Here is a 23,956-nt window from a genome sequence, read left to right on the forward strand (position 1 = left end):
GGACGAGGGTTTTTAAGAATGCATCCCACTCGGTATTAATTCCGGTTGGGACGGGACGGGATCGGGACGGGACTGGACAAATCCCACCTTCCTATGAAATTAAATAAAAACCTATATTTTTACTTTTTCATTAACAAAGTAAAATTCAATAATGAAATTTTAACAAAAAAATACATATTATGTTCAAAATATTATAATTTACCATTACTATTTGAGTTGATATAATTTTGGATTTATTAATAACATAAATTAGTTTAATTTTAATACAAATATATAAGAATTTTTAAGTTTTTATTAAAGGTGGGACGGGACGGGACGAAGTGAGATAAAAATTATTCGTCGCACGTCCCGTCCCATTATTATGAAACGGGACGGGATCGGGACGGAACAGATATTTTTAGACATCCGTCCCGTCCCGTCCCTATGAATTTCGGGACGGGATCGGGACGGGATCGAGATTTCTGTTTTTTTATGCCCACCCCTAGTTTTATCTAAAATTTTTAAACTAATGGGCCAAAAGGGTAGCCACATTGTGCCAATTAGGCATTAGCCCAGTTGGGCCCAACACCCGAGACGCCGTGACGTATTAATATGAGAAAAGGCAGAAAGCCATGTCTGCAAACCGCGAAAATGGCGAGCTCAGTTTTAGCTCATCTGCCAATTTCAGGCTGGAGAACCCTCGAACCTGCCACCTCAATCGCACCCAAATCGACTTCAAGGCACGCAATCAACTCTCTCTCTCTCTCTCTCTCTCTCTCTCTCTATTGGTATTTATAATTCAATTGAATTTTCTATTGTTTTCTCATGCAGTTTGAAGTTCCGAAATTCTCGACCTGTGAAATTCAAATGTGATTACTCCTGCTTTGAAGTAAGTTTCCCTCTTTTTTACCACCAGTTTACAGTAATTTCCGATTAAGTTGTTGTTTTGTTGATGATGAGATGAGCATTGTGGCTTTTGCATTAGAGTTTGGAATTAATTTCAACTTAAAATTCAATCAGTTCTGAATACTGAAGGTAATCAATCTGTAACTTTAAGGTCAGAGATGTCAGCTACCAACCTCCAGGGACTGAGCTCAGCCTTTTAAATGCCGTTAATTTTTCGCTTCCGGAGAAGAGGTACATTTTTGTGAGGTGTAATGTCATTTTATTATTGCATAGATGGAATGAACTAAGATAATAGGGTGCGTCCAATGCGATGAACTTACCTGATATTTATGTAACTTTGGCATCTGTGATGGCTGAGGAACGTTTTGTATTCATAGGATAAATTTGTTTATGTTTACCTGGCAGCTTTGGCTTAATTTTTGGGCGGAGTGGAAGCGGAAAGACTACTCTTGTGCAGGTTGTGTGGTTTTTTGTCGTTAAAGGAACTGTTAATCTGTTATGCTGTTCATCTCACTCTTAAAGGAACAAGTAGTATCTTGTTTTTATGATTTCTTCTCCGTCTTCAGCTGCTTGCGGGGTTAAACAAACCAACTTCAGGTTCAATTCGGATTCAAAAATATGGAAACGATGGCACACCAATTCAGTCTCCTGAATCCTTATCTACAGGAAGAGTTGGCATTGTATTTCAGTTTCCGGAGAGGTAATCAATGTTAACTAGGGAAGTGAGAATTGGTTCACGAAATCTATTATTTTACTACTGTTCGTAAATTACCAACCTTTAATTATTTTTTCCCAATTTTTACAAGACAGGTATTTCGTGGCAGATAATGTGCTTGATGAAGTTACTTTTGGGTGGCCAAGGCAAAAGGGCGATCTTCAAATGAAGAAGAATCTTGCTCGAAACCTCCATAGAGCAATTAATTGGGTACTTGCGCTCTTCTCAGCATGAATTTTCTTCTTCAATTTTGTTATTCTCATTGGCATTTAATATTTATTGGTCTGCTATATCAAAACCAAAATTAAATTGTTGGTTTATTGATGACTGCAGGTTGGTTTAAGTGGGATCTCACTGGATAGAGACCCTCACTCTCTTAGTGGTGGTTACAAGCGTCGTCTTGCCTTGGCAATTCAACTAGTAAGATTCTAGTTATAAATGAAACAAGGATAACATATGTCATAAGAATGCAGTGTCACATAGCTGGTCATAGCTTTGGTACAAAGTCACTAATACTTGGATCTTCAGGTACATATCCCAGATTTATTGATATTGGATGAACCCCTTGCTGGTCTTGGTATGAAGATGAATTTATATATATTTCATTCTACATCATAATGCGTATAACCCTTTGCTGTTTCCTTGCAAGTTGAACAATGAGGCATAAAATGCCCGTTGTGCCTTGTTCATAGAACAATCTTCATTGAGAACCATAGTCTTTCTGAGTCACTATTCAAACGGGATTTTATTCACCATTATGATTTGGTGAACTTAAAGTTGACCTAATCAGTTCCGGTCCATACTTTTTTTTTTGTGGTCTGAAAATTCCTTTTTCTATAAATACTTTCATTAATTCTCATACCTTATACTTCTTACCTTTTTTTTTGGGTTTATGCTTCTGATCATTCATTTGAAATTATAATATACTTTGTTTTTCAGATTGGAAGGCACGTGCAGATGTTGTGAAGCTGCTAAAGCATCTAAAGAAAGAATTAACCATTCTTGTTGTCAGCCATGATCTCAAGTATGTCCCTTGGCCGTTAATTTCAGATTCTTTTATTCTTCACATATTAGGGTATGCCATTTCCAATATGTTATGGATGCAAGTGTCTTGCATTAAGCTTGATTTCTGCATTAGCCTTAGTTGCAGATCGTGTAGACCTCTTCTTTAGCACCAGTGCAAAGTAGAGAATGAGCCTGATATACAGTTCCTATTAGAGTTGTTGAGCAGAGCGCATTTAATTGCCACTGAATCAATGGAGCAATTTGAAGTCACATATATGAGATGCTCTTTCAATCAGCATCTTTTGAAAAATATAAAATTAATTTGCCACAGTGGCTTAAAGTGCATACCAAGTCAAGAGAAAATACACTGTGTCTGGTATATTGTTCAATGCATTATGTGTCTGCTTACGGTACCAATAATGTGTTTTTCAGAGAGTTAGCAGCTCTTGTTGATCAATCGTGGAGGATGGATATGGGTGGAATTCTTAAGGAGGAGCCTTTGCCAATCTAATCTCGAAATATGCTGGTGCTTCCTGATGACGCTACGAGGTTTGATTCTTTTCTTATTTTGACTTCGGACATATTATTGCTTGACAAGGTAGCAAAAATCGTTTAACAGAATAAAAATGGAATCTAAGAAATAGCCAGAAGCTTGATAACAGTTAAGTGCCACTATTTTTTACTTTAAAAAAGTCGAGACTTTTACTGCTATCCATAATGAATTGAATATTTTGAACTGTGTCAAAATATAAGCACATATACAGCTTTTATGCATACTTAAATAGTGGATAGCTAGGAGTAGATGCGTATAAATGTTAGATCTGATTGTGGGTATGATGTTGAGATGTATCATATATATGTATGCCCATATCTGACTATTCGACTAGACCAAGTTTACTAAATATCTGTTGGGAAGACTTGGTATTTGAAACAAAATAATAGGCTATAGGTGGTTACACCCCATGAAATTTACGGTGATCACAGAATATATATTTGTAATACTTATCTAATAAAATCGAATGGTTCACAAGTTTCAACCATTGAAAGACTTGTAGATTTATTCAAGTAATGTCATAAACACACTCAAACTTCATCATCACTCTGATACACGATAGGCATGTCTAGTACTCCCTTGCTATTTTTGAATGCAACTTACCACTTCTATACCAGATAGGTCCGGTAGTACTCCCCTGCTTTTTACCACTTAAAACACTCACAAAAAAGTACATGACCTTATAGAAATATTCAAACAAACCCTCACGTTCTTCCTCATGAAGGTGGCCGGTGTGACTTGTTACAACTTTGGGAACTACAGCTCCAACACCAAGTCTGAAATGCAAGTACAGTATTGTTAACTGGTTAGTATAATAATAATAGACTCAACTTTGCAGATCATGAGCTCCATGATCATAGTGTGGAAAACTTGATATGCGGATAAATAATTTTTGCCTTCTATGTTGTGAAGACAGTATGCTCATCAATGGTCTATAAGTTATTATGTGTTATCATTTTCTGGAAGTGATAGTATATCTGGTTCGTTTCCTGAATTGTTAGATTGTAAAGTTTCTCATTATTGAATTAGGTATTTTCATTCTCCTGAATGTTAGGTTTCTTTCTTTAGGTGTTTTGTACTGGTAGTAACTAAACCGAGTATGTCACCCTGGTATGGAATAAAAAAGATACTTACAGTCTGCATCAGTTTTGATCCAGTGCTCTTCATTTCTTATCAAATCATTACCATTCAGTTTGTACTGGGGTAACTCAATATACCTCTTACATTGTCTGGTCCTCTCCTTTAACACCGGCTCTTGGGGTAACATTCTATTCTCTGAATCCATAAGCATCAGATTCCTATTACAACCACCAACGTCACAGTAGTTGCTCTTGTCCTTGTATTTATTGGACTTGATAGATTCTTTTTCAGCTATAGAGCCTTCAGGATGAATCTTTCTTTGAAACATACGTAATACCTGCATTCAACACAGAAAGAAATGTAAAAATTGAATGGGAAACTGTTGTCAATGTCTATTATGAATCTATGATACAAGTTGAGGGAAAAAGAAATGTTTGTTCTGATGAGACAATTATCTCATGGAACCTATATTTATAATTTGCCATAAATAAGGTTCCTTGGCTGGATTCTTTGGTATTCTAGAGAACATTAACCTGGAAACATCACCTGCTTTTGAGTGTTAACAATATAAACGACTCTTATCTCAGATTACTTTCATCCTAAGATTGTCTCACACAATTAATTCTTTTATGATGCCAGTGTTGCATCATTTGTGTGTGTTGAAACTGTAAACCATGATTAGATCTTTCACCAATGAGGTGCCTTTATGTGTAGATGCTTAGAACAGATCGTGGATGCAATGATGTATGCGTGAATGTGCATATGTTCATCCATGAGTATTTGGTATGTGTCTATGTGTAAAATCAAGAGCCATCAGATATGTTCATACATATGTTCAGCTTTGGGAACCGAACCTTATGGGGTTTCTTCTTGGTTGAAACAGAGTCAGATTCCTGACCAGGACCAGTTGAATGACCTCTAGTAGAAGAAGTGGAGCTCTTGGAAGAGGCATACAGTTTTTTTATTATCTTCTTCATAGAACCCATGGTAGATTTGCGTTTCTTCTTAGGGTCTATCTCACCTTTTTCAAAATTTTCAGTCACTTTTGTCCTATCAAACAGCTCTTGTAGTGATACCTTTTCTTTCTTTGCTTCTGTTCTCAAATCTGGTAATTCAACCGAGGACCCAAGAAGATATCCTTGGAGGGGACATACCACTGTTGCACAGTACTCTTCTTCTTCTTCAGAGTCATCCATTTGCCAGCCACCTAGTGTAATAGTGCTATCATGACTCTCCCTTGCTGACGATGGACATACTCCTTCATCCTTTGTCTCAGCCTCACTAAACCTCTCTAGCTCATAGCTGATGAGCTTCAAGTCATTTTCTGTGACCTCTGATTTTTGCTCTGTTAAGTTCTCTAAAGGTGTTGCAAAAGTTGGTGTTGCTGGTGAACTAATAGTTGTTTCTGAGCCAAGAGTTCCAATGGTGAGAAAGCCATGAAATAGCTCTGAAACAATCTCAGATGTTTCTGCTTCTTCTCCTTCTCTCCTGTCTTCAGATTCAGAAACAAATTTCGTCTGGTCCTTCCTTGGCTGTTGGAATGTAGATCCATATCCGTAGCGGATGGTTGGCTTTGTATAGGCATATTCATCATCATCTAATGGCCGAGGCAAAATGCATATACAAGGATTATCTGAAATTTGTTACAGAAAGAATTAAGATATTCATGAAAATAATTAGAGATGAACGACATAATTTGTACATAGTAATCAAATTGGTGGCTCCATTTCTGGACATGTAGGCTGGTGGCTTTGTGTGTCCATAAGGTAGCACTCTAGCAGTTTTATGATTTCTAGTATAGGTGCTCGTAATGATTTTGCCCAGGAGAGATAGTGGTTATGTATGTGTGCTATCTACTACAACATTGGCTACATTGGACAATAGAACTTTTGGGGTATCATAAACCTAATAGCTTGACAGGGTTTTGCTTAAGGTTCCAATTTCTTTTGGAGGAACAAAATCTCTACATTTTGTTTTCATGTAAATTGTGAAGAAAAAGAAAGAAACTTAGTAGGCATACCAATACTGAGATCCTTGAGAGATTCGATGCTACTTTGCTGAATTTTTTGGCGCACCCATTGTAATAGCTGCATCCATGGTTTACAAAGATGAAGTTAAATAGATTGAAACTAACATGTCATTGTTTTGGTTATGAGTTAGACTTACCTTCATTTTCACCTGTCTCTGAGGGCTTGATGTTATATTAATTCAGTAACCATTGAAGACAAAAAATAGAAGTAGATGTAGTTTGCAAGGAAGATGGGATATAAAAAGAGATGGTGGGAATGCTAAAGAGTCACAAAATGATCTTATAAAGATCTTTCTATTTGACTTCTGAATGAAGTGGAAGTTTCTGATTGATACAAGGGTCTGATAAGGTTTAGTGGAGAGAACCATTCAGAAAAGATACAAGATTCTGGTGGGCCGCTCTTATCAAAGACCAAATCATCTAAATAAATTGGGGGTTGATTGGAATGCCATAAAATTGTTCTTCTGTCTTCGTTCATATCTGTGTTTTCTTGAAGTTAGTCTCACAGGTACAATAATATTTCCACATGTACTCCTTGATAAAATGCACAATAACATGTTGGCCATAGACCTGATAGTGTACAAAAACGATGAGAGTGGGAAGTGTGCTTGTTTTGCTGGTGAAATGCTACATGTTCTTGTAATCTGATAATTGGATCTAAATGAGCTTCTGCAGCATCCGTAGGCTATATTACAAGAGACAATGCCACACAGGTTTTTGGGAGATCATAGTGACAGTAATTCATCACTTATTCGTGATTTCATTTTCCACCTTATTATTAAACATGTAAAAAGTTAATAAAAATCCAGTATTAGTCTAGAAAGCAGTTCTAAAGTTAACTTATCATAATGTCATGCAGATCACAGGATAAGAGTAGGGCCATTTTTTTTATCTAATTACACCGATGCAGCTTCTTTTGTAGCATATGCATTAAGTTTCTGGTTTTCCCATATAGTGCCGCTATCTACCTGCTTTAGCCTGTTGTTCTGTACTTAATCAAAACCTTTCGTGCAGGTATGATTGCGACATTTATTAACTTAGAGGCTTGCATTGGCCGACTGCCTAGTTTAACATGCTAAAGTATCTTTTCGACCAAGAGGCAGCCAGACAAAGTTGTTGGCCCAGAAATATGTGCATAGCCCACAAGCATCTCTGGATGTAGAGAAGGAAGACGAAAGCTGTTATAGGCTTTAGGACAAGAGCAATGCATTCATGCATCCTTCTTTGTCTGGATCTTCTAAAAGTGGGGCTACACAAAGAGAACTGAACTACTAAAAGATATATATATGAGCCTATGAGGAGTAATTGAGCAACTCTGTTCACTTTTCCTGAGCTTTGGTGTATATCTTTCTGGAGGTAAGTTTGTGCTAAAATTACAATAATTTGGGCTGGAATTGGTATGCCATCTTCGTTTTTGTTTATCTTTTTCCCTCTTTGCATGAAACGATGTATGTGTTTCCCACTTGAATTGATTAAGACAAGCTTGCTCAAATCTGTCAACCTTGTAACCAATAATGCTCAATCAGGTGTTGAGCATCCTCATTTTTAGCTACCCAACGAAGAGCTACAATACGCAGGTTTCAGATTATCAGAATCACTGACCTTGATTGCAGATAGGACATACTTCAAGTTGGTGACCATGTAATAGAATAACATGTTATGATTGTTCTTACGGCTCTTATATGTATGGAATTATTACATTTTGTTCAGACAATGCGTAGGGTTAGCCCATAACCCTAATTTCCTCTATTGCTGCTTTAGCACGTGAATTCAATAATTTAGCTCATAATCAGTCTCTTTTTGTTGATAACATATTGATATATATATATATATATAACTTTGGTTTGTTGATGAGGTTTTGCACTCACTATGAACTTCCCTACACTTTCTTTCTTGTTTTTGTTTGCAACTTGTGTCATATATCACGACACTCGGAATTCCTTTTCGTCTTAATCCCTTGTCCGCAGTTCATCAATTCCATTCGAGATTGAATGAAAACCCGTGTGGCATTATTGAATGATTCATTCGTGCATATATCCTTAAAAAAATATGGTTAGGTAGTGTATGTATTACAGTATTGGTTAGAGAAAGTATCACGTTCAGATTGAAGCATGACAACACGGACTAGCTCTTTATTGCCTCTGCCGCGAGTTATAAACAGGTACATACGATAACCAAAGAGGCTCATCTGATTATGGGATATTTGTTATCGACCAGGCTCGAGTGACCATTTTGGCTCAGCCGTGCGAGTAAAATGCTTTTGTATTGTCCGTGCCAAGTTCGGGTCAAAAATAACAATTTGATGCACTAACATCGGAAATTCTTATATGATCGGGCATGCAAGTACCTGCTCAACGGCGAAAATTGAAAATAATTTATATACAAGATCCACAAGTGTATGTGAAGACGCACATCCAAGTAACGTGTCATCTTCCCTCGCTCAACAAAGAAGAAAACAAAAGCCAGTTCAAATATTTACCCCTGCTGACAAGTTATTGGTGAAGACTTAGATCGATCATCAATGAACAATTACGTCAGATTGCCATAAAGATTCATCGGATATTACTCGTATTTGCTATCGACCAAAGTTTGAGTACCTGAATTAGAGCAGCCGATAAGGTCGGTGGCCCGCAATATAGAGAGAACGTTCTGAAAATACGCAGCCCAATGGGCTCGAAACATTAAATGGGTGACATTCCCAATAAATAAAAATGATGGATTAGCCCCCTTTTTACGGAAACACGCGGCAAGTTATGAGTGGACGCAGCAAACACCAACAAACATTCAAAACGCTACCAGATACCTCGCTCTCTCTTCTGATCCACAACTACTACTCTCCCTCTCTCTCTCTTCTGAAACTCTCTATCCGCTGGAATTCGCAAGAATCCAATTTGACTTTGAATTCCTTTGAATCCCTTTTGAGAGATTCTCAAAGTGCTCAAGTCATGGCTACCAAGGCGACCTCCGTGGAGATATCTGAGCCGTTGCTGCACCACCACGACGATTCGGACAAAATCAAGGCCGTTGAGACCGTCGACGACGACCGAGTCCCGGAATGGAAGGAGCAGATCACGATCAGAGGCCTTGTGGTCAGCGCCGTGCTGGGGACGCTCTTCTGCATCATCACGCACAAGCTTAATCTGACGGTGGGGATCATCCCGTCCTTGAATGTCGCCGCCGGTCTGCTCGGGTTCTTCTTCGTCAAGTCCTGGACCGGGTTCTTGGCCCAATTAGGGTTTGAGGTCAAGCCCTTCACCCGCCAAGAGAACACTGTCATCCAAACTTGCGTCGTCGCTTGCTATGGCCTCGCCTTTAGCGGTATAACCCCCTCTCTTTATTAATCTCTAATTAGTTCTTAATCACTGTGTTTAGATGTAATTGAATTTCTGGGCAGTTTTTGTTTCTCTCCATTTGGACATAGATATGTAAAGGTTGCATTTTTATTTGAAGATTTTATTTTTAGGTTTGATTGGTGAGATTAAGAAATGTGATATTGATTGACAGGGGGATTTGGTTCGTATTTGGTTGCAATGGATGAGAGAACATATAAACTTATCGGGGAGGATTACCCTGGTAATAGAGCACAAGATGTTATTAACCCAGGCTTGTGGTGGATGACTGGTTTCCTGGTTGTTGTTAGCTTCCTTGGACTTTTTAGTCTTGTTCCGCTTCGCAAGGTGATTACTTCTACTTTGGTTAGAGTTCGATCTTGTTGCAAGCAATGTTGGCCTGTTGGGTGTGTTGCTCTTAAATTATGTAGTTGATTTGTTCCTATCAGGTGCTTGTTAGCTTCCGTGATTCTGCTTTTTACAATGTCCTTTTTATTTGCTGTAGACGAAGCTGTTCAGTTTATGTATCTAGTAATAATTTTTACGTTTCAGAGAAACTGTTCTCTCTTATTTTGTGAAATGTTGAAAGCATCCTGACATGCATATGCTTCTGAAATTAGGTTATGGTTTTGGATTACAAACTTACATACCCCAGTGGAACTGCCACAGCAATGTTGATAAATAGTTTTCACACCAAAAGTGGTGCAGAGCTTGCCGGGTAAAGACTCTGTCTGTGCTATCTGCTGAAACTGGTCTTTCTTTCTCCTTAAAAAATTGGATAATATCATAAGCCCTTTTCTCTTTTATTTAAATAGCGGCTTAAGTTTGCAGTATCCTAAACTCTGTATCTACTCTTTTGATTGCAGGAAGCAAGTGCATTGTCTTGGAAAGTATTTGAGCATGAGTTTAATCTGGAGCTGCTTTAAGTGGTTCTTTAGTGGCATTGGAGATTCATGTGGCTTTGACAACTTTCCTAGCCTTGGATTGACGCTTTTTAAGAATACGTGAGTCTAATTTATCTTTGGTCTTGTTTTCTGTTTGATTTGAGTCTCCAACACACGCAACTAGCTATCACTACTTTGTTGAAAGTTGAAACCATAGCAGGTGTTGAGAAATTTTAGAAGTAAAACTATCCATATTGACATGATTCACTATGTGCAGGTTTTATTTCGACTTCAGTCCTACTTATGTCGGATGTGGTCTTATTTGCCCTCACATTGTAAACTGCTCGGTTCTTCTTGGGGCTATCATATCATGGGGTTTCCTTTGGCCTCTCATCTCCCAACATGCTGGGCACTGGTATCCAGCTGACCTCGGTACCAATGATTTCAAAGGTCTTTATGGTTATAAGGTATTGTGGAATCATTTTTTCTGGAGGCAACACTGCTGTTATTTTAGCAATATTTTAGATTTGGCTCAATAAAGATTATACTTAATCTGTTATGTTTTTTTACAGGTGTTTATAGCTATTGCCCTTATTTTGGGGGATGGTCTGTACAATTTGATCAAGATTATAGCCATTACTATCAAGGAAATATGCAATAAAAGTAGTAAACAGAGCAACCTTCCTTTGGTCAACGAAAAGTTGGGTGAGTGTTCATATGAAGTCTAGATAATCTATTTGACATTTGACACCCTTGTGTTCTCTACACTGAGGTCATATACCGAAGAAATCAGTTTAGTGTCAGTTTTTTTCTCTTCTGCCTGGCTTGTAGTAGTGTGTATCTAGTAATCTTAATTGAGTTGTGATATAAGAGAGTGTGTAACTGGATAAATTATCATTCTCATTTACTATCAGTATAACTAGGAATGCTAGAGTAATTTTTTTGACTCAGAGTAGCACTTTTTATGTATTTACTGCACAGGCATATTGTGTGGTTTATTGTATCAGACATAGATAAAGAGAATTTAAAATGAATCTTCATAGTATGAGCCAAACTAATGAGTTAATTGTTCAAGGCAGCTTTCACTGGTTAAATGATCTGATGAGTATTTATTGCCTAGTTATTGTTTGTGAGAATGAATATGTTTTCTGCTGAAGATTAATACTTGATATGTGCTTAGCAGATGGTGAGAGTTCTGAAGTAATCCTGGGACAGAAAAAGAGGGATGTGGTATTTCTCAAGGACAGAATACCAAACTGGGTTGCCGCTTCTGGATATGTGGCCTTGGTGGCAATATCAACAGCAACAATGCCAATTATGTTTCCGCCACTCAAATGGTATTTGGTGCTGTGCTCATACATCCTTGCTCCTGCTCTTGCGTTTTGCAACTCCTACGGCACTGGTCTCACTGACTGGAATTTAACTTCAACTTATGGGAAAATAGGTCTTTTCATCATTGCTTCATTAGTGGGAAGTGATGGAGGGGTTATAGCTGGTTTAGCTGGTTGTGGAGTTATGATGTCCATTGTCTCTACAGCAGCTGATCTCATGCAAGACTTTAAGACAGGCTACCTCACTATGTCCTCGGCCAAGTCTATGTTTATTAGCCAGTTAGTGGGAACAGCCATGGGTTGTGTGATTGCTCCATTAACATTTTGGTTGTTTTGGACTGCATTTGATATCGGCTCACCTGATGGTCCGTACAAAGCACCATATGCTGTAATATTCAGGGAAATGGCAATTCTAGGTATCGAGGGCTTCTCTGAGCTGCCAAAGCACTGCTTGGCTATGTGTTGTGGTTTCTTTGTGGCTGCTTTGGTGATAAATCTCTTGAGGGACGTGACTCCTAAGAAGGTATCCCAATATATTCCTATTCCAATGGCCATGGCAGTTCCATTCTACATCGGAGCCTACTTTGCTATTGATATGTTTGTGGGGACAGTAATACTGTATATATGGGAGCGAGTGAATAGGAAGAATTCAGAGGATTTTGCTGGGGCAGTCGCATCTGGTCTAATATGCGGTGATGGGATTTGGACAATTCCATCCGCGATCCTCTCTATCTTCAAGGTCAATCCACCCATATGCATGTACTTTGGGCCTTCTTTGAGCAGTTAGCTGGTGTTGTGATTGCAACTTGCAACTTGTAACTGGGAAGTTGTATTGTTTCAAATTTCAACTGGGAGCTCACCTGGCTGTCTGGATTGGCTGGTTGGGTACTTTGTAAATAACATAAATATGTATGATTCATTGGGGTGTTCTTGCTTCTTCTTACACCTTACAGTTGATCACTTGGAAGGTATTCTCCCTTTCCTCTACATAACTCAAATACTCTCACAGGCATAACTTTTGCTCAAGTTACTTATTATCATACTGTTATTTTTACTGATTGCAGATTGTTGTTAAGGTTGACACAATTAACACAAACTTTACTCAGGGTTAGGGCTCGTCAACGGGACGGGCCGGGCCGGGCTATGTCTTATTACATTTAATTAAGTGACAGGCTGGGCCGGGTATTTTCACAAATACGAAGATTCAAGCCCGCCCACCTAAAACGGGTCTTGCGGGTTTTTGTGGGCCGGGCTAAGGGTTTGAAACAATAAAAGAATTATTAAAAATATTCTTAAAAAAAGTCACAAATAAATTTTAGTTTCGAAATATTGTCGATCGACACCAATAGATGTGATTGATATATATATTTAGGGATTCTGTAAAAATTTCATCTGTTTTTGAACATAGTTTGACCGAGATTTTGCCAAATGAGTTTCCTCGTTGCGACCACGCACGATCGGTGACAAAAATTATGTGATTTCAAATATGTAAACAGCTTTCCGCATTCGCATCTTAGTAATTGGTCCCTCCTTAGGGCATATTAGTGTTGTTTTTGGTTTACCGGAAATTCTGACGGTCAAACGAGGTCCGAATTAAATGAAATTTTAAAATAGTCACCAAATATATATACCGATCACATCGGATGGTATCGACCGATTCCGAGAAGTTTCTTTCATATAGTCGCTTCATAATGCGATAGTTTTATTATAAACCTAATATAAAAGATTATGATACATTAGTGGACACTTCGGCGATCGACAACTCCAGTTCGAAATATGGTCGATCGACATGAGTAGATGTGATCGATATATATATTTAGGGAACCCGTAAAAATTTCATCAGTTTTGGACAAGGTTTGACCATTCGTACCAACGATCAACTAAAAATTAGGTGGTTTGACATATTAAAACCTCATTAACCGGGACTTTTCCAAATGGATTTTTTCAGTACGACCGTGCACGATAGGTAACAAAAATTAGGTGATTTCATATATGCAAACGACTTTTGGCGTTCGCATATTTGTTATAGGTCATCCCTTAGGGCATATTAGTGGTGTTTTCGATTTACCGAAAATTCCGACGGTCAAACGAGGTCCGAATTGGATGAAATTTTAAAATTGTCACTAAATATATATATATCGATCACATCGGGTGGTATGATATATTGAAACCCCATTGACCGAGGTTTTGTTAAATAGGTTTACTCAGTGTGACCGTGCACGATATGTAACAAAATATGATGATTTCAGATATGCAAATGGCTTTCGGCGTTCGCATCTTTGTAATGGGTCCTCCCTTAAGACATATTAGTGGTGTTTTCGGTTTACCGGAAATTCCGACGGTCAAACGAGGTCCGAATTGGATGAAATTTTTACATGGTCACTAAATATATATACCGATCACATCAGCTGGTGTCAATCGATCCCGAGAAGTTTCCTTAATATAGTCGCTTCATAATGCGATAGTTTTATTATAAACCTAATATAAAGGTTATGATACATTAGTAGACACTTCGGCGATCGATAACTCCAGTTCGAAATATGGTCGATCGACACCCGCATATGTGATCAGTATATATATTTAGGGAAACCGTAAAAATTTCGTTCATTTTTGATATTGTTTGACCGTCCGTACATACATTCAACCAAAAAAGAGGCTTTTTGACATATTAAAATCCTCATTGACCAAGATTTTGCCAAATGGGTTTCCTTGATTCGACCGCACACAATCAGTGACAAAAATTAGGTGATTTCAGATATGCAAACGACTTTCGGTGTTCGCATTTTGGTAATGGGTTTTCTTGCCGGCCGGGTCGGGTAAAAGCCTATCAGGCTCACGAGCCTCCGCAGGCTTTTCGGATCTGCGGGCTAAATGATGAGGCCTACTAGTCAGAGTGACGTCCGGAAAAGTGGTATCTTTTTTAGAGGAGCCGGAAAAAAGTTTTTTATAGGGAGTTTTTATTCATACTTTTAAAAACGGTATTTTAACCTCCTCATTTAAAAGACCTTTTTTTTACTTTTATAAATACATAAAATGCTATTTAAACCTCCATATTTTTCCGAAAATACCCATAATCAATATATTATTATTAAATATCTGATCAATATGCTATCCATTAATATATTTCTAATTCTACTTTTATACAAATATTATAAACAACTTAAAAAATTCTTAATAATTATATAATCCATCTTTTCAAATTAATTTTCTCTTTCACTCCTAAATTCATAATTAATAATATTATTTTTTTATTTATTGATTTGAAACTCACCAAATAGTAAAATTAAGACGAAAAATTCTAACATTTATTGAACAATTTTTTTCTCTCAGGTCCTAACCGACATTTATAAACAAATTCTATGCAGTTTTCAATTGATACATGAATATTAATAATATTATTTATTATATTTTTAGCAATAAAAAATAAAAGTAATTAAATCATCTTATTCAATTTATTATTTCGAATTGGGGTTTTCCTTAAATACATACATAAATAATAAATTGACGAAAAAGAATAAAAAAATCATTTATATTCGCAATTTTAAAATATACAAGTTGATAATTCTCTTGTTTTTTCTTTTTTCACTCTTTTATGTATTTTTAGTAATTTTACATGTGTTGAAAAAATCAAAATGAATTTGGAAAAGATGGAGGTCTAAGTACTGTTTTAAGAGTTATAAATAGAAGCTCATTTTGAAAGTGTGAATGTCCTAACCTGTTGAGAGCTAAACCAGGAATTTTCTCAGAGACTTTTTCCTACCTCAAAAATCTATTTTTCACCAAGTCTGTGGGCTAGCACACAGTTTTTCGCTATGTTTTCTCTACACTGAAATCGTAATCTTGTTGTTCTACATTTTCCAAAATCGAATACAAAAACAAAAAATTCATTTCTATAAAAAGGTACAACATTTTGGTGTTCTGCAAGTTTATAGATCTTTGATGAATCATTCTTAAATGTTGTTGTAGGTTAATGACGAGAGATTCAGCATTTTTATGCGGAAAAAATCTTCGATGCTGATTGAGATACTAAGCGCTTTCTAGTTGAGCCGTCTAGTTCATCATAATAACTGAGATGAAATTTCGTACACGTAATTCATATTTGCCTAAATGTTTGATGGGATGGTTCCCTATAGGCCAACACATGCATTAGTGTTAGTTTTTTTTGAATCATCTCCTATTTTTAGTACAATATCTTTCTGCAGGTAGCTGAATGGTATAAATGCCTGCGTATTGCAGTCTTGCTACCTCATAGCCTTTCACTTCATGTGAGAAAGAAAAGAAATATCAATCATTCCCAAAATTAATTATAAACACATAGCTTATGATTATATTTTTGAAGCGATTTTCACTTGTAAATTAAGTAGATAATTTCCAGCAAGCCTAATTCTTTAGCATCTCGCTCGCCCATGAACAATGATATGTTTACAGTAATTAACAGGAAGAATCAGAATTGAAAATTTAAAGAAGAGGTTCCACCACCACAGTATAATAAAGAGAGACCTCCTCCTATATGCACCATCCAATATATTCTCCACTCCAATTGCTGAGCTCCAGTAAAAGCCAGAATCCCTAACGGAATGGGATGGACCTCAGTCACCATGATCCTTATCTCATCGATCTCTATCTATGCGTGCCATCGTTTTCTTCTGCTTTTCAATTGTAATTTTGTTTTTCAGGGCCTTCTATTGTACTCTTCAATTTTTCGCTCTTTATGTGACCTTATTGTCATTGAGAAAGCAGTTGAATAAGAATACAAACAAATACTAGATTAAAATTTCCGTGATACACTGGAGAAAAATGTCTTCAATTAGTAGTGATTGAAAGCATCTTTAAAGCCTATGTTCAACTCTTTTCTTAAAATAGGAAAAACAAATTTGACAATATATAGTGGAAACTAGAGATACATGCATGATGAAGCAGCCTGCTGCCTGCACTTTAATCTTATTGGTACTGCATTTCAATATGATGTTACTTGAGGAATTGACGGCATTAATTCAAGATATGTAGATGTATCCCATTTCGTTGTCCAATCAAATGGGTGGTTGCGGTACGCCAATCTATCAAAATGGGGACAAAACAAAGAAAAGAATCCATAGCAAATGTGAAAACAGTGGAGCTAAGAAAATAATACGTTCAAAAGGTCACAATCTGTTGGCTGTTGCCATGTGATGTGCCTCAGTCCCGTTTTTCATTTTCAATTTTGAGCACTATAGCTCCTTTGCTTATGCTATATGGCACATAGATATAGCTCTTGCATACAGCTGCATCACACATATACACTAGTACTCAAAATTATTACTTGAAAGATCAGATCGAAGTACCAAACTATATGTGCAGGTTTCTTCTCTTCTTTCAACCACTTACTGATTCTCCATTGCTGTACAAAACAATAGAATAGTCTGTTGGTTGTCCAATTCTGGCAATTCTTTTTTGGTTAAAGTCTGCACAATTTGAATCATTTTAACAAACAGATACAGATACAGGGACTTCCAGATACAGATACAGAAGGGTTAAATATTAGCAACAACCCAAAATGATACAAAATGATCGAATCGAATCTGTCTCTGTTTCGTATAAGCTATAAGCAATACCTATCTAGCTAGCTAGCTAGCTGTTCAATGATAGCCTGCAGGGAATTTCCTAGAGCTTTCTCCTCTCAATGCTTTTGTTCACTGCAGACGTGCTGCCAAGTGCCAAGTTCATACGCATGTTTCAACTTTATTGTTGGTGAATCTTAAAAAAAATTTAGGCAGCTTTTGTTCAGCTAGATCGACACACACACACACAGATATATATATATATATATATATATATATATTCTAGCTTCTATTTTTATTTAATTTTTTCATTTTTTTTCTTTTGTACAGATTAAGTACGTTTTAGTGCTTATCATTGTTCGAAATGACAATGTTGAATTGTTGATTACCTTAACGCCTGTTGTGGTGGCCCCTTAAATTTCAAAACCTTAATAGAGTTTTATATAAGCTCAATACTTTCTTCCGGGATCCGTATATCAGCATGCCCCCTATAGGATCAACCCTAATTTTCCAACTTTTAATAAGGGGAATATGAAAGCTGCAGATCGATGTGCATGCATGTCAAAGAAATATCGAAGAAAATCCATCTGTGGTGGAGCTAGGCTTTAGGCTTAAATCCACTAATCCTCATCATATTAGCTCCATTGGATTCTAGGTTTTAACACCTCAATTTAATCCCTTTCTTCTTTTGAACAGAAGAAAGTAAGAGGGGCTTGAATAATGCAGCAAAGTAAAAGCACAAATTAAACCACTGTGCAAAGATGAGAGATCCAATTAAGCTTATCGATCATTAGAAAAGCAGATGTACGTAATATGAAAGCAATGATCTTTTTCCCATTGAAGCTTTGAATTATTATTTATAAAAGCTTTAGCCATAGCAATTAGCAAAAATGGTATTTCAACCGCTAACTTTGAAGAGGGCCTGCAGTGTCTCCATGATGGGAAGCACTTGTCACTACCAATTCACGCACCAACATACACGTAGTCACGTACCATTCATTCATAATCATACCATTCCCATTCCCGCCATTATTATTCATCGATCAATTGGTCTTCTCCACATCGAACGTTCAAATACTAAAGCTAGCTGCTGCTACGTATTCCTCCCTCATATATTGACACTTCTTTCGCTTTAGTGAAGGTTTAAAGAAGTGGAAGCAGGAACAGGAGCGCGCTAGCTAGCATGCTCTCGATCACTTCTTAAGTTCTTAATTATAGTTGCTTGCTTCGTACGTAATACTCTGAATGAATGAGCATTCTTGTATTCCGTTTAGCTATAGCCTATAAATCATCATTAGCGAATGAAACTTCCCGAAATAAGCTCTTTAAATGATCGATCCCCACTATGGTGACCAATTATCAACTTCATCCATGCATTTGGTACTGGTTGTACAGAATCATATATGCATGCAGTAAACTACTGAAAGTCAATGGATTAATGCGTTAGCTGGATAGGTAATTTCTTCTAATAATTAGTACTGTATAGCTAGTGAAAAATGATATGGAAATCTGATCAACTGTCCTTCTTCATATATTGTCAATTGTCAAGCTCGTTCCACAAAACAATTGGAGTTGTTTAATAATTAATAATTGGTGATCGGGTTGGATATACGTCTCTAGCTCTAGCTCGAGCTCCCTCCCTTTGAATTCGTTTCACTAAACATTCTCTTAATCAAACAGTAAAAGGGGACACAATAATCATACCAACTAGCACACCTTTTGAATTTTGAAAGAAAAAGCATGTTTGGACCAACTAAACCTACTAAATTAACCATATTGTGGACTTGTAGATCACGAAAGTCATTTTATGTATCATGTCTAGCAGACTATGCAGAACCTCCTAATATACTTATGTTCATTAGCATACTCTACTGAGGTGCAAGCTAGTTACTTTACTGCAAATTAACCTTTGCCTAAGCTTTTCTGTGTGGAGTTTCCAGATCTAATTCCTTAATTGACTACTTCTCTTCATTTGCACTCAACTAAAAAGATCATTCGCTTGGCAGATGCGAATCGAATGAAAATCTAGGAATTTTGGGTTAAACTTTTCACAAGTGTTCTATTTCAATTCCTTAATGTATGGACGGTAGAAAAAAAGAAAAAAACACACATGCTCCTAGCTGGACAGAAATAATAATGCTCTTTGTTGGGGTTTTAGCATATTTTTATGTGATATGGTATATATAAGATAGTGGACACCAATATAGAAAATCGCTTTCAAAGTACAATTAAACAATGAAAATTTGGTTAATATATGATATGATATGAGGCATCTTTGTCATACGAGAAAATTAAGGGACTCCTTGTCATTTTCCTTCCCTTGCTTGTTTATTGTTATCCACTCATCCCCATTATCATTGACCAGTGTAATATCTCTTGCAAATTAACATTGTTGGGGAACTCTGCAAGGGTCTTACCACCTTCTTGATTTACTATATTTGAGTCTTTAGACTTTCTCATTTGATAGCTTATATGTTATCATTCTCAAGGAGACTAATGAAAATAGGATTAGGATCATTTAGAGCACCGTAATGTTCTGACTTCTGAGTATTATTAGTGAGTGCCTTTTTTTTGTTTCTTGTTTTGTTTTTAGAAGAACTCGAGTGTCTTATAAGCATATGAAATCTCACTTGTATTGGGTCAGAAATTTCAGGCATGGAGGTCCCAAAGCCTACATCCTCAGTATCAGAAAGAAACCAGACCTCAGTATCTCATTTCTTAACTCAGTGAACTGCAACAACAATCACCATTGTGTTTTGGTCTGTCCGAACTAGTCACTCTAGTCTTTAATTTGATTCTCTGGAGTTAAGAAGGGTGCTGAACTGCTGATCCAGTATCGTTCATTGATTTCCTTTTTCCTCATCTCTAGTTTTATGAATTTTAAAAGATATCACAAGGATGGGCCTAGAAGACTAAGAAGAGTGGGTTTGAAGCAAGCCCCTCTAGCCATTCACAGGTTGCCAAATGTCATATTTATGAGTTCCCACCTTCCAGTTGAGTTCCTTACAAGAGATGGCATAATATGTTGGTTGCTCATTCAATTATAGCATGCAGTAGAGAAATCATTAATATTGAAAGGTTGAAGAAGATGTGAAGATTAAAGATTGGAGATTGAAGAACAGAAGGGGCAGCCAATCCAACCCTGGACCATTTGGGGGCCATGACTGACTCCATGGATTGTGGCAATGTGGGGAAATAAGAAGGGTGATGGAATGGTTTCATCCTGTGGAGCAGATGAGGTGGTGAGAGGGGTAAAAAATTGGCAGTTAAGGAAGGAAGGAAGGAGTAAAAAGAACAAGTCTACCCCAATTGTGTAAGGAGTAAAAAGTTAATGTGACTCAAGTTGGAATTTTAATATGGAATTTTTTGTCTCTGTATTGTTTTGGCCAAATCAGTGAAAACTGATGAAAGTCTAGGCCTTTTCAGGTCACCTTCTTCAATCAAAGACAAAGACCACTCCTTTTCCTTTTTCAGTTTTTCTCCCCTAAATTTCTCATGGATCCCAAGACCTCAAAGCAGCTTCAGGAGATACCCAGCTTCTTGAGCCTCCCACAACCTCAGCAGCAGCAGCAACAACAACAACATCATCATCATCAACTTCCCAACACCATGAGTGAGAACCACAACAACAGCAGCAGCAACAACAACAACAACAACAACGTTGTCAAACCGGCAGAGATCAAAGACTTCCAGATTGTGATTGCGGACAAAGACGAAACCAAGAAGCAGTTGGCGCCCAAACGCAGCTCAAACAAAGACAGACACACAAAGGTGGAAGGCAGAGGGAGAAGGATAAGGATGCCGGCTCTTTGCGCCGCCAGAATCTTCCAATTGACTCGGGAATTGGGCCACAAATCGGACGGAGAAACAATCCAATGGCTGCTGCAGCAGGCCGAGCCGTCGATCATCGCAGCCACCGGAACGGGGACGATCCCGGCGTCGGCTCTAGCGGCGGCTGGAGGGTCTGTCTCGCAGCAGGGGACTTCTCTATCAGCTGGCTTGCATCAAAAGCTAGATGATTTAGGGTCCAGTGGAGGAGTAGGTAGGACCAGTTGGGCTATGGTGGGAGGGAATTTAGGGAGGCCCCATATGGCTGCAGCAACTGGGCTATGGCCCCCTGCTGGGTTTGGTTTTTCTCCACAGTCATCTTCATCTGGTCCCTCTACTACAAATCTGGGAGGGACTGAGAGCAGCTCTAACTATCTTCAAAAGATTGGCCTTCCTGGGTTTGACTTGCCAGTCACCAACATGGGTCCTATGAGCTTCACTTCTATTCTGGGTGGGGCAACTCAACAGCTGCCTGGTTTGGAACTTGGGTTGTCTCAAGATGGCCATCTTGGGGTTATGAATCCTCAGGCTTACCAAATTTACCAGCAGATGGGTCATGCTAGAGTGCACCACCAGCAGCAACAGCAGCAGCACCACCACCACCACCAGCAACAGCACCAAGCTCCTTCTTCTAAGGATGATTCTCAAGGCTCAGGAGGACAGTAGGAACCAACACGAGAAATTGGTGGTCAAAGTTTAGATCTTTGTGAAATCAAGCAGTAGTAGCATTTGGTTGGGGACTGAGTTTGTTTTGGTAATGGTAGTTTTATTGTATACTTGGAGAGAATTCAATAGGGGCCCTGAAAATGGATGTTTCTTTTGCTCCTTGTTTTGTTCTCCATTGCATGACTCAAGTCTCCATATAAAGGTACTAACTTTTGCTTCTGGTTAGTTCTTTGTTTTTCACTCGTTTTTGTGTTGCATATAGGGGAATTGATTGGTGAGTGTGTTGTTGCTTGTGCAGGTGGGAATTGTGCACAGCCAGATTGATGGTTTGAGTGTTGGGCTTAACTGCTGCTTTAATTCAGAGGTGTGTTGATTATAGTGTAAGCCATCTTTAGTTATTTAGTTCTTCACTACGTTTGAATGGAAGTGGTTCTCCGAGTTTGTTTGTAAAAACTTAAACCATAGAGTTCTACAGTTATACTTATCCAAATTTTTTTCCCTAGATCGGTTGTTCTTAATCATCTAAGATCTTCATTTTGTTTTGCAGAAATGAGCAATTTACGACTATGCCAATCATTTATCTACTACTTGTACTCTGCTTGCTTTCTTGTTACTTCCAAAAAAAATGCATCTTTAGTTCTTTGTGCTTATCTTTTGTCTTCCTTGTAAACAATTTTCTTCTTTCCTATATTAATGCTCTGCTGGAGTGCTAATTCTAACTTATAAGTTATATCTAGAAGGATTTTTCTCTTTATAGCTAACAATCACCATCCGCAGGTCTATGTTCAGGTTATTAAAATTGGTCTTGTTCTTATGATATCTTGTACAATATTGTAATTTTAGTGAATTTTGTTCAAGAGTAAATATTTCCTACAATTTCAATGGCAAATCCCAGATGAATGATTATTGCCTTAACAATGACAGCCTTAGGACAGTAATTTGGGAGTGTCACCTTACCTTTCTCGAAAATTCTTTATTACCTTTTTTTAAACTAAAGAAGTAAAAGTGAAGGCATTGGTCTTACCAGAGTATTGTGACTATTGTCTCAGTCCTTCTCTTCTAGCTTGCCCTTTTACCACCTTCAGTAACCAAATAGATTTCAATTCTTGGAGAAAAATAGCTAATTTCCTCGGCCAGAACTTTAAAATGGTAACTCCTCATTTTTATGTGTTCAATGTAGCTTGGTAATCAATTTGATTTACACAACTTAATTGCCATCACTGGATGGATAGGAGCTAACACCTCACAACATAAGTAGAAGACTATTTCAGTATGTTAATTCACTAACCTATTCAGAGTCAACTAGATTCTGCCATAGAACTTTAGTATGAGAACTTCTATTTTGTTCTTCAGAGTATCTGCATCCAAAGGAAAGTAGAAAGATTGTATCAGTACATCTGTTTTTGCGACACACACGCACACGCACACGCACACGCACACGCGCACGCACACGCGCACGCGCACACGCACACGCACACGCACTAGCACTAGAAATATGCCAGTTGTAACTCAACAAGTAGGTTCATAAAGTTTTGAGACCTTAAATGCAGCATTTTCATAAAGTATCATGCTGTTAGACAAGGTCTTTCTGAGAATTTAATTCTCTCATTATAGGAGTTTCATTGAAAGGATAAATTTTGGAACATATCTATTGAGTAACAGAACATCTAAATCAAATATTAACATGGACAGGTGATTAATTAGGAGACTCGATCTGTAAATTTCTCCTGCCTTCTTATAGTCTCAGATTCTTCTTTGTTTAGAAGGTAAGGAAATCCCTTTTCTAGTTTCAATAGGTCACTGCTGAGTTGAGGGTTACGTAAGTGAATCAGTGTGGCTCTGATGACTGTTGTATCTTTGGCCTTGGATATTGTATAATGAGGGCACCTGAATTGTTTCTGGGAGCAAAGCATGCTGTTCATAGTGTCATACAAGCTAGGACCTCCAGTCTACAATAAACGAGGGAGTGTGTATTGTGTGCTACTGTGTTGAGTAGCTGACTAGCTTAGGGTATTATCTGTATTATGGTGAAAATCACACTCAAGGCTGTATATTAATTAGGCAATGTCAACTCTGCTCCCTCGTTTATTCTTATAGCCAAGCAAGCATAATAG

General features: G+C 37.6%; 4 protein-coding genes across 8 annotated transcripts; 3 read left to right on the forward strand and 1 right to left on the reverse strand.

Moving 5' to 3' along the window:
• Positions 1–630: 630 nt before the first annotated feature.
• On the forward strand, positions 631–7,981 carry LOC126800598 (ABC transporter I family member 11, chloroplastic). Of its 3 annotated transcripts, XR_007672724.1 has the most exons (12): positions 631–719; positions 811–868; positions 1,037–1,116; positions 1,291–1,342; positions 1,452–1,585; positions 1,696–1,810; positions 1,934–2,020; positions 2,129–2,177; positions 2,540–2,624; positions 3,038–3,154; positions 7,282–7,623; positions 7,794–7,981. XR_007672724.1 is itself a non-coding variant. In XM_050527985.1 (11 exons), the coding sequence occupies exons 1-10, from the start codon at positions 631–633 to the stop codon at positions 3,114–3,116; spliced, it is 828 nt and encodes a 275-aa protein (XP_050383942.1). In that variant the 3' UTR covers positions 3,117–3,154; positions 7,282–7,981. The 3 variants fall into 3 exon arrangements, 2 of the variants coding, with proteins under 2 accessions (XP_050383942.1, XP_050383943.1); XM_050527985.1 differs by having other exon boundaries at positions 7,282–7,981; XM_050527986.1 differs by having other exon boundaries at positions 7,371–7,981.
• On the reverse strand, positions 3,640–6,616 carry LOC126800594 (protein LAZY 1). Of its 2 annotated transcripts, XM_050527981.1 has the most exons (5): positions 6,405–6,616; positions 6,259–6,325; positions 5,093–5,871; positions 4,293–4,575; positions 3,640–3,934 (listed from the first exon to the last, which is right to left on the reverse strand). In XM_050527981.1, exons 1-5 carry the CDS (start codon positions 6,408–6,410, stop codon positions 3,915–3,917), a joined length of 1,155 nt encoding a protein of 384 aa, XP_050383938.1. In that variant the 5' UTR covers positions 6,411–6,616; the 3' UTR covers positions 3,640–3,914. The 2 variants fall into 2 exon arrangements, with proteins under 2 accessions (XP_050383938.1, XP_050383937.1); XM_050527980.1 differs by having other exon boundaries at positions 6,259–6,616.
• A 1,124-nt stretch (positions 7,982–9,105) lies between the features above and the next one.
• On the forward strand, positions 9,106–12,750 carry LOC126800582 (probable metal-nicotianamine transporter YSL6). Of its 2 annotated transcripts, none has more exons than XM_050527964.1 (7): positions 9,106–9,585; positions 9,772–9,944; positions 10,217–10,314; positions 10,463–10,600; positions 10,758–10,947; positions 11,053–11,185; positions 11,661–12,750. In XM_050527964.1, exons 1-7 carry the CDS (start codon positions 9,213–9,215, stop codon positions 12,596–12,598), a joined length of 2,043 nt encoding a protein of 680 aa, XP_050383921.1. In that variant the 5' UTR covers positions 9,106–9,212; the 3' UTR covers positions 12,599–12,750. The 2 variants fall into 2 exon arrangements, with proteins under 2 accessions (XP_050383921.1, XP_050383922.1); XM_050527965.1 differs by having other exon boundaries at positions 11,664–12,750.
• A 7,322-nt stretch (positions 12,751–20,072) lies between these two features.
• Positions 20,073–22,492, forward strand: LOC126800595 (transcription factor TCP20). Its single transcript, XM_050527982.1, has 2 exons — positions 20,073–22,044; positions 22,141–22,492. Exon 1 carries the CDS (start codon positions 20,844–20,846, stop codon positions 21,840–21,842), a length of 999 nt encoding a protein of 332 aa, XP_050383939.1. The 5' UTR covers positions 20,073–20,843; the 3' UTR covers positions 21,843–22,044; positions 22,141–22,492.
• The last annotated feature ends 1,464 nt before the right edge of the window (positions 22,493–23,956 follow it).

Source organism: Argentina anserina, chromosome 6, assembly GCF_933775445.1.
Source record: "Argentina anserina chromosome 6, drPotAnse1.1, whole genome shotgun sequence".
Taxonomy (NCBI): Eukaryota; Viridiplantae; Streptophyta; class Magnoliopsida; order Rosales; family Rosaceae; genus Argentina; species Argentina anserina.